The sequence below is a fragment of the Caretta caretta genome, chromosome 6 (assembly GCF_965140235.1).
Source record: "Caretta caretta isolate rCarCar2 chromosome 6, rCarCar1.hap1, whole genome shotgun sequence".
NCBI lineage: Eukaryota > Metazoa > Chordata > Testudines > Cheloniidae > Caretta > Caretta caretta.
Window position 1 is genome coordinate 60,183,026 of NC_134211.1, and position 19,215 is coordinate 60,202,240.

General features: G+C 41.1%; 1 protein-coding gene across 5 annotated transcripts in view; it reads left to right on the forward strand.

The window, feature by feature from the left end:
• Positions 1-19,215, forward strand: part of FUT8 (fucosyltransferase 8) — a 287,005-nt gene that overhangs the window by 207,683 nt on the left and 60,107 nt on the right. For all 5 annotated transcript variants that reach the window (XM_048854022.2, XM_048854025.2, XM_048854024.2 and 2 more), the window contains one exon: positions 11,737-11,851. In XM_048854022.2, coding sequence (XP_048709979.2) covers positions 11,737-11,851 — 115 coding nt within the window. The remainder of the gene's footprint in view (positions 1-11,736; positions 11,852-19,215) is intronic.

Below are 19,215 nucleotides of genomic sequence, written 5' to 3' on the forward strand. Positions count from 1 at the left end.
CCTTTTTGTGTTTAAGCTCACCGAAGATTTCTCTGTTAAGCCAAGCTGGTCGCCTGCCATATTTACTATTCTTTCTGTACATCGGGATGGTTTGTTCCTGCACCTTCAATAAGGCTTCTATACAATACAGTCAGCTTTCCTGGACTCCTTTCCTCCTCAGATTAGCCTCCCAGGGGATCCTGCCCAACAGTTCCCTGAGGGAGTCAAAATCTGCTTTTCTGAAGTCCAGGGTCCGTAGTCTGCTGCTCTCCTTTCTTCCTTTTCCCAGGATCCTGAGCTTGACCATCTCATGGTCACTGCTGCCCAGGTTACCACCTAATTCTACTTCCCCTACCAATTCTTCCCTGTTTGTGAGCAGCAGGTCAAGAGGAGCACGGCCCCTAGTTGGTTCCTTCAGCACTTGTACCAGGAAGTTGTCCCCAACAGTCTCTAAAAGCTTCCTGGATTGTCTGTGCACTGCTTTATTGCTCTCCAAGCAGATGTCAGGGTGACTGAAGTCCCCTATGAGAACCAGGGCCTGTGATCAGGAAACATCTGTTAGTTGTCTGAAGAGAACCTCATCTACCTCATCTTCCTGGTCTGGTGCTCTATAGCAGATGCCCACCATGACATCACCCTTGTTGCTCTAGTCTCTAAACTTAACCCAAAGACTCTCAACAGGCTTTTCTCCAGTTTCATACTGGAGCTCTGAGCAGTCATACTGCTCCCTTACATACAGTGCAACTCCTCCACATTTTCTCCCCCGCCTGTCCTTCCTGAACAGTTTATATCCATCCATGACAGTACTCCAGTCATGTGAGTTACCCCACCAAGTCTCTGTTATTCCAATCACATCATAGTTCCTTGACTGTGCCAGGACACAATGAGTCCTACGTTAGGCCTGTCTTTTAGATACAAATAAGCAGGGGGATGCCCAGGGATCTGGTCTCTTGTGTTCCTCTGTGAAGCAGCCACAAAGATGCTTTGGGGATGGCTTTGTGCTCCAGATTGATGGTAGTGAGAGCTTTCTGCTCGTTGGAGTGCTGTTTTCACCAAGCCAGACCCCCTAGCCCTAGATGAAGGGAACATGTCATGACTCCATCATTTTTGCAGAGAAGCTTATATTTTAGGGAGTCCAAAGCTTATTAACCCCTCTACAGTGACTGGACTTTATCAGCACCAACCTGATGCAGTACAAGCGAGAGCGCTCCTGTCACTACCCATGTTCATCACCCTGGGACACACGTCTCCCTAATATGCTGGGGAGCTCACCTACAAAATAACAAGGTTCAGGACAAATGGTCTTCCACAGAAATGACCTTCCATATCACTCTTTTGGGGCTAGGAGCTGTCAGGAGTGCCTGTGCACAAACTCTGACTTTCATCAGAAACAACACACAAAGGTTATGATGGACTTAATGTGACCTGTATGTTTTGTATAAACTGCCAAGGAGCTGCCAGATCTCCCTCCCTCTGCAAGACAGCGTTCAAACTTTGGAATTGATGCACCCATCACAATGAGCTCATCTCAGCTGTCTGTCTACAAGAGATACAGAATGGGATAACCAGCTGTCTCAGTTGGAATTTTCTCACGACAATGAGTGTATACTGAATTCACAGGTGCTTCAAGATATAGCCACCCTTTGGGGAAACATTCACTGGTAGTTGCTCTCATCTTCCCAGCGGACAGGGCCCACTTGTATGTCTTTTCCCAGTTTCCTACCCTATCCAAGATTCTGTTGAAAATTCAATGAAACAAAGCGAGAGTTATTGTGATTGTCCCTCTTGACTATGACAGGTCTGGCTCCCTTACCTGATGCAGATGGCAATATGCCCTCCTGTTCCTCTGACATCAGCCCATTCCTCACCCACTCTCTCAAAACAATGGGCTGACCCTTCACCCCAACCCATGTGTCCTCTGCCTCTAGGCTTGGATCTTTCTTTGTTCCAAGGTTTAGAAGCAGAATGCTCTGACAAGCTGCAACACATGTTGCAGCACAACCACAAGATGACCACTCCACATACCTATCTACAAAATGTAAATGACTCCAAGTTTGTACCATTCCAAACGGACAGACCCAACTTCATCTTTCCTCCCTCTGATTTTGCACTACATTTTAAACTTTCACTCAGCTCCCTTAAGGTACATCTCATGGCGAAAATGGCTTCCCACTTGGAGTTTGCTCAACCTCTAATCCGTAGACTCTTTAAGGGCATTGCGATTCTCTTCCCCCATGTGACACCACCCACTCCAGCCTGGGACTTTAATCTAGTTCTCAGGGCTTGGACTAGACCTCCCTCTGAATCCTGGGCAACTTGTTCTCTCTTACACCTGTCCATGATGACAGCATTTCTAATTGCCATCACCTCAGCTAGGCACATAGGAGAAATAGTGGCCCTGATGGCACACCCATCATTAACGGCCTTGTCTTTTAAAAAAACAAACAAACCAACCCTCTAAGGCCGTATCCCAAGTTTCTCCCTACTTTTTCTGCACTTTCCATATGAATCAACAGATCCATCTCCTTGTTTTTTCCCAAAACCACATTGTGACAACTGGGAGACAATTGTGCATATGCTAGATATTAGAAGGTGTTACGAATTATACCTGAGAGGACACGCACACAACTGCTGCAAATTACACCTGGTAGGACACGCACACAAATGCTGCGAATTACACCTGGTAGGACACGCACACCAATGCTGCGAATTATACCTGATAGGTCACGCACAGTTCGAATCTAGGCTGAGGCACATAAACAAAGTCCACAACTGCAGAGTTCCCAAAAGACACTAAGTTTATTACGCTCGAGCGTGGTGCCCCCCTGCTAGCCAGGAGGGGACCCTGAATACAGATTATACAAAGGTTATATACTTTTTAGCAAAGCATGTTGCCCTCGTGCATCGGAAACCTTAGCCAATAAACAAACCTTTGTCTTATCTACCACCTATCCCTGCTTGGTGCATTCCTCGTGCTATACCAGTATGTTAATTACACAGCATGGTCCTAAAGCCCTGCATCAGTAACCTTCATTATCAGGATGGGAGGCCTCACGTCAAGGCCAGGGAGTTAGAGACTGACAAAAACCAGATACTGGGAGTCAAGGCAGGCTGGAGACAAGGAGGAGGATTTTCACAGGGATTCAGTATCTAAGGATCACTCCTCCTGGTGTATGATGTGCTGGCATTTAAACAATGGTGGGCCCCAAACCAAAATGGAGTCACATGTGCTAACTTTTCCTTAACAAAGGACATTAGCATTCTACTTGGACAGGACTAAGGACTTCAGGAAATCCCCTAAACTCTTCCTTTCATCCACAGAAAGATCCAAAAGCTCTGTGATATCTCCTCAAAGACTATCCAAATGGGTCTCTAGTTGCATTAATCACTTAGCAAGGGCGCGACTTGCTTCCGTCCATACGCATTCCATGAGATCTGTTCCTACCTCAATCACATTCCATAGGGATACCCTTATCTCCCCAATCTATAGAGCAATGATGGGGGCCTCTGTCCATACTTTCACAGAACATTATGCGATCATTGAAGATTTGGCCGCTGACACCATCTTCAACTCCACAGTACTCTCTGTAGTAAAAGACTCCGCTCCGAAGTCCCAGCCTCCAGTGATGGGTACTGCTCTGGAGTCACCTAAAGTGGAGCATCCATAGAGACACTACTCGAAGAAGAAGAGGAAGTTACTCACCTTGTGCAGTAATGATGGTTCTTCGAGACGTGTATCCCTATGGGTGCTCCACAACCCGCCCTCCTCCCCTCTACGTCGGAGTTCTCTATAGGGCTCTGTGGTAAAGAAGGAAGTGAGGGGGGTTCGCCCGTGCAGTGCTAAATAGCCTCGAGGCAGACCACAAGGGAGGAAGAGCACATGCACGGGCTCAACGGGACACTGTTACCAAAAATCTCTGATTAGAGGTGCAGGGGCACACAGACACCTAAAGTGGAGCACCCATAGGGACACACATCTCGAAGAACCATCGTTACTGCATGAGGTGAGTAACTTCCTCTTTCAGTCCAACTGGTAAAAATTAGCTAAATCTTAGAACGATTAATGAGACCATGTGCTGTGTCTGTAATTTTCTAGCAGTTAATTTGAAAGTAATAGGGACAGAAGCTGCTTAAAAATCTTGTCTCTCTGTTTTCTGTTAGTTTTGTCCTAAAAAGAAACAGGATTTGACTGAACCCAAAAGTGACCACCTTAAACTGGCATTTTCTTTCTCCCAGCAAGAACCATCTTGAATGCAAGTAAGAGACTGTCAGGCAGGAGATTTTCCCATAAAAAGACTTTTCAAATGCATTAATTGTTTCTTCTTTTTTTGTATATTTAATAAAGGGTTAAGGGTTTTTTTTTTTAAATCGAGGTTGTTACAATGGGAGTAAGCCAAAATTAAATTAATGCAAAACCTTAAACCACTGTTAACTGTTCAGTATTGTAACAGTAAACAAGGATTTTAGAATACCTTAATTTCTGTTGGGTCCCAGATTCCTATTCCCCAGCAATTCAACAGCATCCTTCATGCCAATGGCACCTGTGCAGACCTTGAAGGATTTTTCTGCTATCTCAGTGCTCTAGGCCTTTCCTTTCCTTAAACTATTCCATCCTATTGAATGGGGTAGGCTGAAGAGCAGAATGAAGACCAGTTTAGACAGAGAAGAAGCTGATGACTCTTCTGATGCCAAATCTGTGTTGCATATCAACAGTTTGACAGTGGTGCTGATGTGGATGATCCTACATACCCCCAGTATTTGCAGAAGTTAGCTAACTCAACTGGTTTGCATTAGAACAGGTTCAGAAATCTGCAAGAGGTACAATAGAGAGGTATCTGGACCATAACTCTCATCTTCTGGAATTGCCATGCTCTTACATCACTTGTTGGATCAGCTGATGAAGAATGTGTGGAAGACCCCTCACACAGCTCCCCTCAGTCTGCTGTAGGTGCAAATATAAAGTATTTAAAGTCTCAGCTTGTTCCATTTTAGCCATAATGGTGTGTTGCATTGTGGTTCCTAACTTACACCAGCGTATATAGATCTGTTTTATGATAGTCAAAAATAACAATAAATTAATGCAGCCAGTTAATAAAACACACACTAATGAAGACATCTAAAATGGAAGTCAGAGTAAACTATCTGTACCCCTTCTGAAAGATTAATTTGACTCTGAATAGACATCTGTTAGCAACTACTGTTTCTGAATGGCTTTCTGGTCACATGGCCACTTGTTCTAAAAATTAATATTTTTTTTTGCAGTGGGCTCTTCAGCTGCTGATGTTGATCCACTACCTGGAGTCTATGCTTGTTGCCCCTGGGGTGAAATCTTGGCCCCACTGAAATCAACTGGAGTTTTGTCATTGACTTCAATGAGGCCAGAATTTTCCCCCCAGTATTTTTTTAATCAGTGTTTTCGTGGACTTGTAAAAGGCCCTGTGTACCCCATGACATTCTGATCCAAAGTTCTGCAGTAGCATTCTCAGATTCTGCCACACTTTCATCTGGCAGGATAACCAATTCTGTGGTGTTTTCATTTAATTTTTTCAAAGTTTTTCTATTATGAAATATGAAATTTAATCATGGTCACATAAACACCACTCAAAACAGGAAACCTACTGACTGCTGTTCTTACCTACATGCCTCCAGCTTTCATCCAGACCACACCACACGATCCATTGTCTACAGCCAAGCTCTACGATACAACCGCATTTGCTCCAACCCCTCAGACAGAGACAAACACCTACAAGATCTCTATCAAGCATTCTTACAACTACAGTACTCACCTGCTGAAGTGAAGAAACAGATTGGCAGAGCCAGAAGAGTACCCAGAAGTCACCTACTACAAGACAGGCCCAACAAAGAAAATAACAGAACGCCATTGGCCATCACCTTCAGCCCCCAACTAAAACCTCTCCAACGCGTCATCAAGGATCTTCAAACTATCCTGAAGGATGACCCATCACTCTCACAGATCTTGGGAGACAGGCCAGTCCTTGCTTACAGACAGCCCCAGAACCTGAAGCAAATACTTACCAGCAACCACACACCACACAACAGAACCACGAACCAGGGAACCTATCCTTGCAACAAAGCCCGTTGCCAACTGTGTCCACATATCTATGCAGGGGACACCATCATAGGGCCTAATCACATGAGCCGCACTATCAGAGGCTCGTTCACCTGCACATCTACCAATGTGATATATGCCATCATGTGCCAGCAATGCCCCTCTGCCATGTACATTGGTCAAACTGGACAGTCTCTATGTAAAAGAATAAATGGACACAAATCAGACGTCAAGAATTATAACATTCAAAAACCAGTCGGAGAACACTTCAATCTCTCTGGTCACTTGATTACAGACCTAAAAGTTGCAATTCTTCAACAAAAAAACTTCAAAAGCAGACTCCAACGAGAGATTGCTGAATTGAAATTAGTTTGCAAACTGGATACAATTAACTTAGGCTTGAATAGAGACTGGGAGTGGATGGGTTATTACACAAAGTAAAACTATTTCCCCATGTTTATTCCCCCCCTCCACCCCCCACTGTTCCTCAGACATTCTTGTCAACTGCTGGAAATGGCCCACCTTGATTATCACTACAAAAGGTCCCCCCCCACCCCCCCGCTCTCCTGCTGGTAATAGCTCACCTTAAGTGATCACTCTCTTGTTACAGTGTGTATGATAACACCCATTGTTTCATGTTCTCTATGTATATAAATCTCCCCATTGTATTTTCCATTGAATGCATCCGATGAAGTGAGCTGTAGCTCACAAAAGCTTAAGCTCAAATAAATTTGTTAGTCTCTCTAAGGTGCCACAAGTACTCCTTTTCTTTTTGCGAATCATAGAAGTGGGACTCCCCTTACCATGTTACTTCTTTATATTCATCAAGATTACTTTACATTGTCCCCACATTCTTATTTTTTGACTTATCCCACTGAGACATTGTTTGTTTCAGGCTTTCTGCTGATTCAAGACTGTACTGCATTGGTTGTCACTCTTCATGTTTTCTTCACAACCATCAGAGCTGGACATGTAATTCTTTTTTTAAATGAAAAGCTTAAAATGAAAGCTTAGATTCTGTAAAATAAACTATGTGTTGAAGGGTAGATTCTGTGGCAATGGACGACATATTGCTGTGAGCTTGTGTTGCTTCTGCAAATGTATTATTTTGTCAGTGCACGAACACCTGTCAATAGATACCTGGATGTTCTCAAGAAATAGAGAGCAAGCATTCTCCTTGGATTTGATGAGTGTCTTTTGTGTCTTCTATCTCAGTGGTTCTCAAAGCTGGTCCACCGCTTGTTCAGGGAAAGCCCCTGGCGCACTGGACCGCTTTGTTTACCTGCCACATCTGCAGGTTTGACCAATCGCGGCTCCCATTGGCCGAAGTTCACTGCTCCAGGCCCATGGGGGCTGCGGGAAGCGGCACGGGCCAAGGGCCCCCCGAACTCTCCTGCCCTCTATCCAGCCCTCCCTGCCCCCTTACTGCGCTGCCTAGAGCACCCGTGGCTGGCAGCGCTACAGCCGCACCTCCCGGCTGGAGCCAGCCACGCCACCATGCAGCACAGAGCACCTGGTCAGGTCAGGCTCTGCAGCTGCGCTGCCTCAGGAGCTCACAGCCCCATCGCCCAGGGCACTGCGCCGGTGGCGCAGTGAACTGAGGCTGCGCGGGAGGGGGAACAGCAGGGGAGGGGCCGAGGGCTAGCCTCCTGGGCCAGGAGCTCAGGGGCCAGACAGGAGGGTTCCGTGGCCCGCAGGCTGTAGTTTGCCCACCTCTGAACTAGACTATATGAACCTATGGTGTGGTCCAGTATGACAGTTTTTACAGTCCAGTCAATCCACAACAAAGGTTTCAGCTGTGAAGCATTTAAAGACCTTGAATATGCACACCCTTGAGTCCAAAGCTTTGCTGAATACAAAGCTCAGTAAAATCTCTGTCAGTCCAATTGGCTCTGATCAGCCAAAGCAAAAAAGAAAGGTCTATTGCTGTAAATATTCATTGTGGTCTAACTTGGGTCAGAAGAAACACTCCACATAATGGACTGGAGAGTGGGGTGACATCAAAGATGTCATTGAAGTCAAGTCAGGCTGGCTCAAGGCTGCTTAAATTCTGTATATATCAGCTGTAGTAGAAAAGGATGTTCATGATTTGATTCCTTGGATAACAGCCCTGTGAAAATTGTAATTTCATGCACTGAGCAGAAATCATGAAATTAGCTCTGCACTGTGATTTTTCCAGTATTCTAGACATTAAAATGAAATGAAGAAGAGAGCAGGGTCATGTAATTTTGTTGTGTTCCGTCCATCCATCATATTACATTGAGTTTGTGGTGGTGCATTAAAGCGGGAGAAGGCGGTACAGTAGCCATCACTGCTTGGAACATGAGCAGCTGCAGCCTCACCAGGAAAGCAGAACTGGGCATTCTCCTGAGCCAGTCTCATGCTCAGTGCATCTCATAGCGCACAGCAGCTGCATGTCGGAGCAGTTCAGGGGATGTCTGCAGTCACTTGTATGCAAAGAAATGCACCAGTAACCTTTTGCTGACTGCATTCCATGCATAATCTGCGAATTTCAATACTTTACCTGTGATTCTGCCATGAATTTAAAAAAAAAAAATTCACAGGGCCTTAGTGAAAGCATTTTAGTCAGATCTGAGTCCTGTTTTGAATCTATTTCTAGGTGCCTTACACCCACAAATTATGGTTAATTCCTTCATGGGGAGGGGGGGCTCTTCCTTATCTCCTCCTTCTTCCAAGTGGCTTATTCTTCTTTATTATTGTCTCATGGTCCTCTGAGGCATAAGTCACTCTTGAAACAGAACTGCCTCATAGCCAGTCGGTCCGCAGCCTGTAGCAGTGCATGGGATTCTTCCCTCCTAAGTACAGGACTCTGCACTTGTCCTTGTTGAACCTCATCAGATTTTTTTTGGCCCAATCCTCCAATTTGTCTAGGTCCCTCTGCACTCTATCCGTACTCTCCAGCATATCTACCTCTCCCCCCAGCTTAGCGTCATCCGCGAACTTGCTGAGGGTGCAATCCATCCCATTATCCAGATCATTAATGAAGTTGTTGAACAAAACTGGTCCCAGGACAGACCCCTGGGGCACTCCACTTGCTACCAGCTGCCAACTAGACATCGAGTTGTTGATCACTACCCATTGAGCCTGATGATCTAGCCAACTTTGTCCACCGTATAGTCCATTCATTCATCCAAACCATACTACTTTAACTTGCTGGCAAGAATACTGTGGGAGACCGTATCAAAAGCTTGCTAAAGTCAAGATACATCACGTCCTCCGCTTTCCCCATATCCACAGAGCCAGTTATCTCGTCATAGAAGGCAATCAGCAGGAGGGTACATGGTGCCAGTGTGGACTTACATGCTGAGCCTGCTCCCCACTTTGTCAACAAGCCTGCTTATAAGGAGTAGCCTCAGCCAAGGAGCTCCAGTGCCATAGAGTACTGCAAGGTAGAGTCTCTTATACCACCCTTACCCTGAGAGGGCATTACCAGGGGATCCTAGGAGAATAAGCATGTTCCCTGGCCCTCACCCTTTTTGTATCCTCATTGGCTCCCTCCATCCCCCCACCCCTGTTATGTTTCCTCCCTCTGCTCCAGTATTCCTATGTGTGGTTCATCAAGACTCTCGGCTGGTAAATCACAACCCCTCAAGTCCAAATAAACAGGGTATCATCCCAAATGGTTAAAGTTTGTCAATGTTACAAGCAACTTGGGTACTATAATCAGAAGTTTTAAGCAGCGGTAACTGTAGGCATTGCTCCTTTCTCTACCTGTAATGTTGGATTATTAGTTAGGTTATTAAATGTAAAATTATTTTTGTATTTGCAGAGTAGACAAGGTAATGTCATTATGAGTAACATAATATTTTTCATTTACTGACTCTTCTTTGCATAATTTGGGTATTGAGTGAATAGGAATCTAAACCCCACCCTACTATGAATACTGGATTTTGCCAAGAGAGCCCCCTTCCACTTGTTGTCTACCTCTGATTGCTTCCTCTCTCCAAGCCCCTCCCCTCAAAAATGTTTGGATACCATAAAAGGCCTGTGGTATGTGGTTGTGGCTGTCTTTGATGTGCTGCTGTTCTACCCAAATTCCCTCCTGTTGGTCAGGATGCCTGATCGCATCCCCAGTATATTGCCATCTTCCTGCTCTCTTCTGCTGGCCAGAATTTTCTTACCACCCTTCCCTGGACCTTCAGTTATGACTATCAACTAGATACTAATACAGAAGTCATCATTTAGTATCTGACAGATCCTAAAAAATGATCTCCATATTCTGTAGTCTAAATTTGTGATACTAATGTAGATTTTTTTTGTACTTAATGCGTATACATTTTAAATATAACTGCTTCATACAGAGAGATACAAAAGTATGCCCATGTGCATTGATATGAAAGCTTTTTCTGAACTATCCCCTCATGATCGTCCCCCTCTATTCGACATTGGTGAGGCCTCATCTGGAGTACTGTGTCCAGTTTTGGGCCCCACACTACAAGAAGGATGTGGATAAATTGGAAAGAGTCCAGCGAAGGGCAACAAAAATGATTAGGGGTCTGGAACACATGACTTATGAGGAGAGGCTGAGGGAACTGGGATTGTTTAGTCTGCAGAAGAGAAGAATGAGGGGGGATTTGATAGCTGCTTTCAACTACCTGAGAGGTGGTTCCAGAGAGGATGGTTCTAGACTATTCTCAGTGGTAGAAGAGGACAGGACAAGGAGTAATGGTCTCAAGTTGCAGTGGGGGAGGTTTAGGTTGGATATTAGGAAAAACTTTTTCACTAGGAGGGTGGTGAAACACTGGAATGCGTTGCCTAGGGAGGTGGTGGAATCTCCTTCCTTAGAAGTTTTTAAGGTCAGGCTTGACAAAGCCCTGGCTGGGATGATTTGATTGGGGATTGGTCCTGCTTTTGAGCAGGGGGTTGGACTAGATGACCTCCTGAGGTCCCTTCCAACCCTGATATTCTATGATTCTATTGTGACTTAAATCCAGATTTACATCATGCTCACATCTCATGTCACTCTTCCTATGCTGTTACTTATATTTTCCATAATATTATTTTTTAATTATAGACAAAGAGATGCTTCTTTATCCCAAATTTTTAATAATATTCTACAGTTGGTTTGCAGGTGTACTAATAAGGACTATGGGAACACAGTAGAATCTCTGAACCATGACAGTTACAATGTTACATTTATATAAAGACAGTAAGCTGATCTCTGATGGCATAGCAACATCACATTGTCAGAGAAGCCACCCTCTGATTGTGTCTTTTCCTGGGCCAATGAATTTCAGATCTATCCTGGAACTAATGCCTTTGGGGCTTTTCTTCAGTGAAAAATTTTGATTAGTGGGCTTAAGAGTTTTTCTACCCCACAGCCATTTAATACTGCAGTTACGTATGGATAAGAGAAATATGGTAAATGGAGGACACAGACTCAGATAATGTGTACACACCCATCTTGGGTTGGTGTTTGTGTTGGGAGATACATGCAGAGAGAGGTAATCTGCACTGATGCTGTGGCATACCAACAGTCAAATTAATTTACTGTTTTGCAGTGCATATGTACCTGTCCCCTCTTAGTTTAATTACGTATTCTGTCCACTAAAAACGTTTAAGCAGATCAGTGTAATCAGAAGGCCTATTTAATTTCTCTCTCTGGCTTTGCCTAGCCCTCTAATTTAGTATTAAGGTAGCTATCTAATGTTGCTTGCCTTTTATAGGTCGATAATGACAGATCTGTACTACCTCAGTCAAACAGATGGAGCAGGTGATTGGCGAGAAAAGGAAGCCAAAGATCTGACCGAGCTGGTACAGAGGAGAATAACATATCTTCAGGTAAGAAGAATAAAAGTGCTTAAATTAAGAGGAAAAATTAAAAATGGGATTTGTTGAAAAAATATTTTAACCCACTAAAATATGCCAATGTAGTAAAAACATTCAAGTAATTTAAGTGAATGTATAGGTGCAAATTCTGTAGATAGCAATATGAGAGGATTTATGTTGTAGATATGTAATAAATCCTTTGTATTTATGTGTAAAGTGAGCCAGTATTTTCACACACAAAGGGACAATAACAGAAAAGTGTTTAACTGTTGGTTTAATTGTAATTGTGCAATAATATAATCTTCTGACATATATTTTGGGGGTGGGTATTTTTTTGTGCTGGATCCATGATTGCCAGTAGACTATAACTTTGCCTTTTCATTCAGACTCTATAAGTCTGCAAAAGCTAACAATAGCTTGTGTTTTGGTATATTACAAGAAGTGGCTATATCTTTTGGGAGTTCTCCTATAGACACGTTCCTCAATTCATCAGTAGTGTCTCTGAAGTGAGAGAGAAGATACTTTACATAAATAATGTAATTATCCATTATCAATTACAGTGTCACTCACTGAACCATAAACAGCTGGTGTGCAGAACCATCATTCTCACTTAAAATTGTAATAGCTTTTATCTAAGCTTATTTAATTTCGACATGTTCATTAAAATTTCTCCCATAAAGATATTATCTTTAAATTCTGATCCGATCATGTTCTAGGTCCCCTTTCTCTGACTCTAACACCTTTTACCACCTATTCTAGTTCTTCCTGAGTTCCTCAATCCCTTAATTTTCAGTGTTTTATTTTAAAGCCCCTGTACATCCTATAGAATTTATAGAAATCTCTAGTATTTTTAATATATCAAATTGTACTCCTATATTTCTCTAATATTTCTGTAATAATTGCTCTTTCCCCCATTATTGTTGTACTCTGAAGAAACTTTCTTCTTACTATCCTTGAAAAAACTAATTGGACACTCATACTAGGTATGTTGTAAGTACTTTAAGCAGAGAATATGTTAGCTATTTGTGTCTAACATACCTGATATATCTCATTCTGTATGTCAATAAATACCACACATATGCTGATGGCTCACAGATCTACATCTGCACTCCTGACCTGTCGTCTTCTTTCCAAACTAAAATCACAGCTTGTCTTTCCGACATCTCCTTGTGGATGTCCAACCATCAGCTTATTCTCAATGTGACTAGAACAGAACTCTTTTTCTCCCCCCGTCCTTCCATCTTCCCCTTTTCTTAGGCATTCTTAGGCATTCCCCATTATAGGCAACACCATCATCTTTTCCGTCACTTAAGCCCATAGCTTGGATGTTACCTTCAACATGATTCTCTCTAGATCTTAACATCAAAGCTGTGCCTAAATCCTGCTGCTTCTCTTCTCTCTGCATAGCATCTTTAAGATCTGGCCTTTCCTCTCCAAAGCTAAGCCGTTTGTCCAGACCCTCACCATCTCACATCTTGACATTTGTCTCACTATGACAAATGCATTTTGCTTCACTTATGTCCATTCAAAACTATGCTATAAAGATCATGTTTCTGGCTTATCTCTTTGACCACATCACCCCTTTCTTTGGTTCCCTCCTCTGGTTCCCCCTGCTCCACTCCATCAAATACAAACTACTAATCTTTGCTTTTATGTCCCTTAAGAGTTTTACATAATGATATTGTGAAAACTTAATCACTACTTTGTTTTATAACGTGAAAGGAAACAAGACTGGGCAGGAAGAAATTTTGGCTGGTTTACATGTATTGCCATTATCTAACATAATTTTTGTATAACTGTTATAAAGTAGCAGAAAAATGTTTCAGCTGCTCTGCCTCTGATTTTTAGTAGCTAAAACTAATTTATGGTAGGGATAATATTTTAGATCTGGTGAATATATACAAAAGAACTGGAGATAACACCGTGGGATCTACTGTTTCTCCCTTATTGATTTAGATTTGCAGCAAATGAAACTCCAGGTGATTATTAAAATGTCTTAGTGACATTGTTAACTTAAAAATAATATGTTGTTTAAAAAAGAATTCTTATATTACTCATAATACTGCACAATATTCCAAGTGAAAGAATTTTTAAAATCCAATATATTTGCTCTTTGTTTACTTTATATATATTTATCTCAGTTTCGGGAAAAATATCAATGAAGTCAGCTTTACTTTTTTTTTATAGTCTATTTCACTTTCAAGTTCTTAGTGCTGTGGTGATTCAGACAATACAATGAAATGTTTGTTTTAAAACAATTGTTTTTGATTGGAATGTTAAAATTGTGAAACATTTCTATCAGTCTTACCTTTTTATAAAATACTATTATAAAATTTAATAGGCCAAATTTAGGTTGACAGTGTCTCTTTAATGTTTGTCATGTATAACCATCCACATGGAATGATGAGCTGTCTTCATTCTTTCATAGTTCCTCAGGCAGAAACAGTTAGAAAGCATGATCGTAAACACGCCTCTTTACAAAACACAGACACAATGACCATGCTGTTTGTTTGCCATTTTTGAAAGTTGATAAGAAAATTTTCCATGCCTGATCTACTTTATTCCTTCTGGTATTAAAGCCTCAACAGAGTCAGCAAATTACCAGGAGAGAAGTCCTCAGGAGATTTCTGCCTTATCCACAATATCATTCAGAAATTCAATCAGGGATTTTATGTATATACTTCCTTTAAATGGACTGTCAAGACTACATGTAATTCACTATGGATTTCTTTGTTCTGTTTCACTACTATAGATTTCAATAATCATATAATAGTGTCTGGAAATCTTTATATTTAGTGAATTCAAATTTTTGTGACTATACATGTAACCTGGCATTTTCTTATTCTCTTAATATCTTTTACCATATCCCTTCTTTTAGTATTTTACAATGTATGTTTAATGTGCTCCTCAACCATTGTTGAATTAATTTCATAATATTGGATTAGTGAATAGACACCTTCTCCAAAAACACCTTAAAAGAAATTTAGGCATGGGAATGGGGCTCAGCATGTTGAAAAGACAGTCTTTTAGGCAAAATAAAAAGGCTACCTAAAAATAAAACAAATGAGCAAAAGAGAAAATAGCAGCTGGAAAGCATGTTTTTAAATGATGTTTTTGAGGGAGACTGGAATTAGATGACATAAGTTTCTATACTTATATTTTTACAAGGGAAAATGTAGTGAACATATGAAAATTGAATAAGCTTAGAGAATGTCTACTACAATATTAAATCAAGTGTTGGTTCTGCTCCATCAGTTCTTTTGTAGTTCACTATCTAAATGTCTAATCTATAAGGGTAAAAACCTCCTTTAAGATGAACCCAGCTGATACCTACATGGGAAGTCTCCAACGGTAAGTCAGGACTAGTTTACCATTAGGGGATTGTAGACCGAGGGAAATAGTTTGCAGCCCCTCTGCATTCATGAGGTGATTGTGCTCAAGGTGAAATCCCTTCCTAGAGGAGGGTAGGTGACTGCCAGAGCACTCAGCTATACTACACTGGAGCAAGATCAGGCTCCCTGTTCTACTGCACCACATACATACTCAGGTGGTCCGCAAGACTGAGTCTGCTGGCTGGAGGAGTAGTAGCTCTGAGCTCCTTTTCCTCCCTAACCTTCCTTCCAAGGAGCAAAGAGAAGCCTGTGTGGGAAGGAGGGCTCGCCAGGAGGAGCTGAAAGTTTTCAGATAGAGGAGGGGTGAGGTGGAAGGGAGCTCTTGGGCTGACGATTTATTCACCAGAGTGGAATGGGAAGAATGGAGCAGGAACAGGTCAGCAATACATTTAGAAGACCGGGTCCTGCATTAAAGGGGAAAGTGACCATCATTAACTGGGGGATGGGGGAAGAGCTGGCCTGTATTGACTGTGGGTAAGTGGGTGGCGTGCGGGGCATTAGCATTAATTTTGTGTGGGAAGCAAGGACCTGGCACAGATTGTATAGTGTGCATGACATGTATTGTAGGGGGTGGGGGGAGGGCTGTGTGAATTAAATTAGGGGCAGCCTGGGTTGAGAACTCCCCTCCTTCTGGCACTCTGTGAGAAGCGTGGGTAAGGACTACCTCCTTCAAGCTTCCTAGCAGCCTGGTCGAGGACCTGGTCCTAAATGTGGAGCACTTGTGTTTTGTTGTACATCAAGCCATAAGCAAGAAATTATGTTTTAGAAGTATAAAAGCTATTTATAAGACTGTTTTCTCACTGTGTGAATCAAATAAGCCAGTTTTGCCATCTGTAACAGGCAACCGTCTCACTCCACACCAATTAAACTGTTACAGATGGCAAAGCTAGCTTATTTGATTCACACAATGAAAAAACATCTTTAAAAACACGTTTTATAATTAAAAGCAGTGTAATTTGTTGCCTATGGTATAATGTGCTACAGAGCACCGATGTTCTACGTTCTGATAACTTGTCACGTTTTGCTGGCTTGTGTCACACACATTAGACGGTTGAGAGGTTTGCCAGTGGCACTTTTGACAGCTTCCCCCACTGACCCCACTGACTTTTTGAGTGCACTGGACAAGACCCAAAAGAAGAGGAGTTCCTGGTGAATTGTACTGTGTTACTCATGTCCCTTCCAGATAGACTTTCCACAGCTGGGGACCAATAAACATGGTTCTTCTGACAGTGACTTGAACCCTATATCTGTATATTTCTGACTGATTTTAATCAACTATGTCTCAAACACTATTTGGACTTTATTTGGTCCAACTTGACTTGAGGTCGGATATAGAGCTGCCACCCACTATAGTGTTGTGCTACTAACCTGATCTCACACCATAAACTAAATACTTTGGGGCTGTTCTTTATATTGCCAAAACAGAATGTAGTGGTTTGTAACATTATTGTGAAATATGTCCTGCTGGCTTCTACATAGAGTACACTTACCCTGTGCATTAGGGAGTTCAGTCATTCACCAGCAGCAAGGAAAGGGAATAAAATGAGAGTAAAAATATTTGTGATGTATTATGGAAGATTCAGTAACATTGGGAATTTTGTTTTATGTTTAGAATAGCCTGACTAGACAAATGGGTTATAAAATGCTACCTATTCCTATGAAAACATGGGCATTTGTCAGGAGAGTAACATAAGTAATACTCTGATGCCTGGTAAAGTTTTAATTTATCTCCAAACTTATTTCAGTTGTTACATGAGCTTTTGCAGACAAGGGCTAGCACTTTTTAACACTTTGCAGAGTTTACTCATTTCTTTTTTATGCTTTAATTGTATTACAAAACTGGATTTTCAAGGGGGAAGGGAAATTTTACTGTATTTTGAAATTTTCATTCCCCTTCTCTCCCCCCCCCCCAAAAAAAAGAAAAGAAAAGAAAAGGTAAGTAGATCTGTCTCTAACTCTAGCTACATTCTGCAAGCCATCTATTAACCAGGAACGGGTAAGAACGGTGTAAGTTAAAGAACCAGAGGAATACATGGTTCCCATCTATCCTAAATACACTGAATTAATTAATATAGTAAACCTTAAAAGAAAGAGAAGGAAATGGTGGGGGGCAGGGTGAAAGTGTAACTCTCAGAAAATAAACAAAAAGAAGACGACTGTAAGTAGGAAAAAGAAAAGGGAACCAACTAAAATTAAAGGAGCAAGAAAGAACCAATCTGTTCGGTAATCTATAACTAATTACATTAATAACTTCTGTTACTCTATTTAATAGCAGCTGGCAGACAACCTACCTGCTTTGTTGGTTGGCTATTTTTACATAATTTAAGTTAATAATTTGTTACATGAGCTTGCTGGAGCTGAGAATGCCATATGATTGATGTTTTTCAGCATACCTCAGAGAAAAAGTAAATATAAACTAAAACTCATTAACGACAGCATTTGTTATAGCGTTATACATCTGTAATTTGTTTGACGTATTCTGTTGATACAGTTACTCAAGCAGTTTATAAACAGCTGCAAACCCCAATAATAAGTGGAAACTTTTCATCCTTTTTTAGCAAAGTCGCTTATTGTATTCTTTATTATTTTTAGGTTGTTGAAGCTTGAGCTATGTAGTCAGTCCCCTTTTTGTTAAAGGGAAAACCACACTGTCTTGAGTAATGTTATTTTGATGATATAAATTGTATACATTGTGCCAAATATTCGGCCCAAGCTTAAGTGTACATATTTGTCATTGACTTCAGTGAGAGTGTACCTACTTATTTTTCCAAGGGCTGAATCTGATCCAAAGAGCATAACGTCAGTTAAAACAGAAAAATTAATGTGTAAGAAAAAATTATCTGTGTGTTTGTGTATATGTAAGTATATGTTTTTATATATTTCTATTTGTGATGTGAGAAGAGAAAATGAATGTGTTTAAGTATAAAACTTTATGGATGGATAAATTTAGAAACAGAGATGAAAAGAAGGTTGATCAAACAATAGAGAAGTAGCAATCTACAGTACATTCTGATTGCAATTTTACTAAATTATTTGAACATATCAATGGTTACACCCTTGCCTTTGAAATCTACAATGTAAACTGTTTGCAAGCTGTAAGTTGACTTAAAGCTTACCCCCTTGATACTGTAATGATCCATGCCTATGTACTTAAATTCTAAGGAGATAACTGCCTTCAAATTCTGGATTTCATTTTCAGAAACAGAAGGAAGAAAAATTATTTTTACTTGGTAAACTAAGGAGCAGCAAATACTGGGAGTGATTCTGGAGTGACTCAGTTGGAATAAATGGAGTTACAATGGTGTAAAATCTGTGTAAGAAAGAAGAGAATCAGGCCCACTATTTTACTGGTGCATGAACAGAGCCCTCAACCCACCAGTAAAGTGATACAGTCGTGCACATATATGTGTTTACTACTGTTTGTTCAATCACAGTTTGGGAATTAGTAACTATATATCTAACATACTGGTTGTAAAAGTTATTAAACAAATTAAGTTAATCATATCCTTTTTAACTACATTGCATTTCTTTGAGGTCTAACAGAGAGCTAGTATAAAATGCTCTTTTGAAAACATAAACATTAATATACTTAAAGGACAACTTAAAACTATTGGTTCTGAATAAGCTCTGTGAGAATTCTTATGAGCAGAAAGAAATACACACTCTTAAGGCATTCATCCCAATTTTAAGAGTGCTTTAAAAAAAGATTTTGGAAGAAACCAGCATAAAATCAACAACTAATATGTTATGTGAAGGATAGTAAATTGACAAAAATATACAAAAACAATTATAAATAGAAATTTTTAAATGTATGTAAATCCATTAAATTTACAATAAAAATAGAATGTGGTAGCATTCTTAATGTAAAGATTTTAGGGCAGAAAGAGATATTTCCCTTTCGTCTACTGTGCTAAGAAGAGAGATTTGTACAAATTAATGCCTCCTGAAATTATGAATCAAGTCATTAGGCAGCCGCAAAATGTG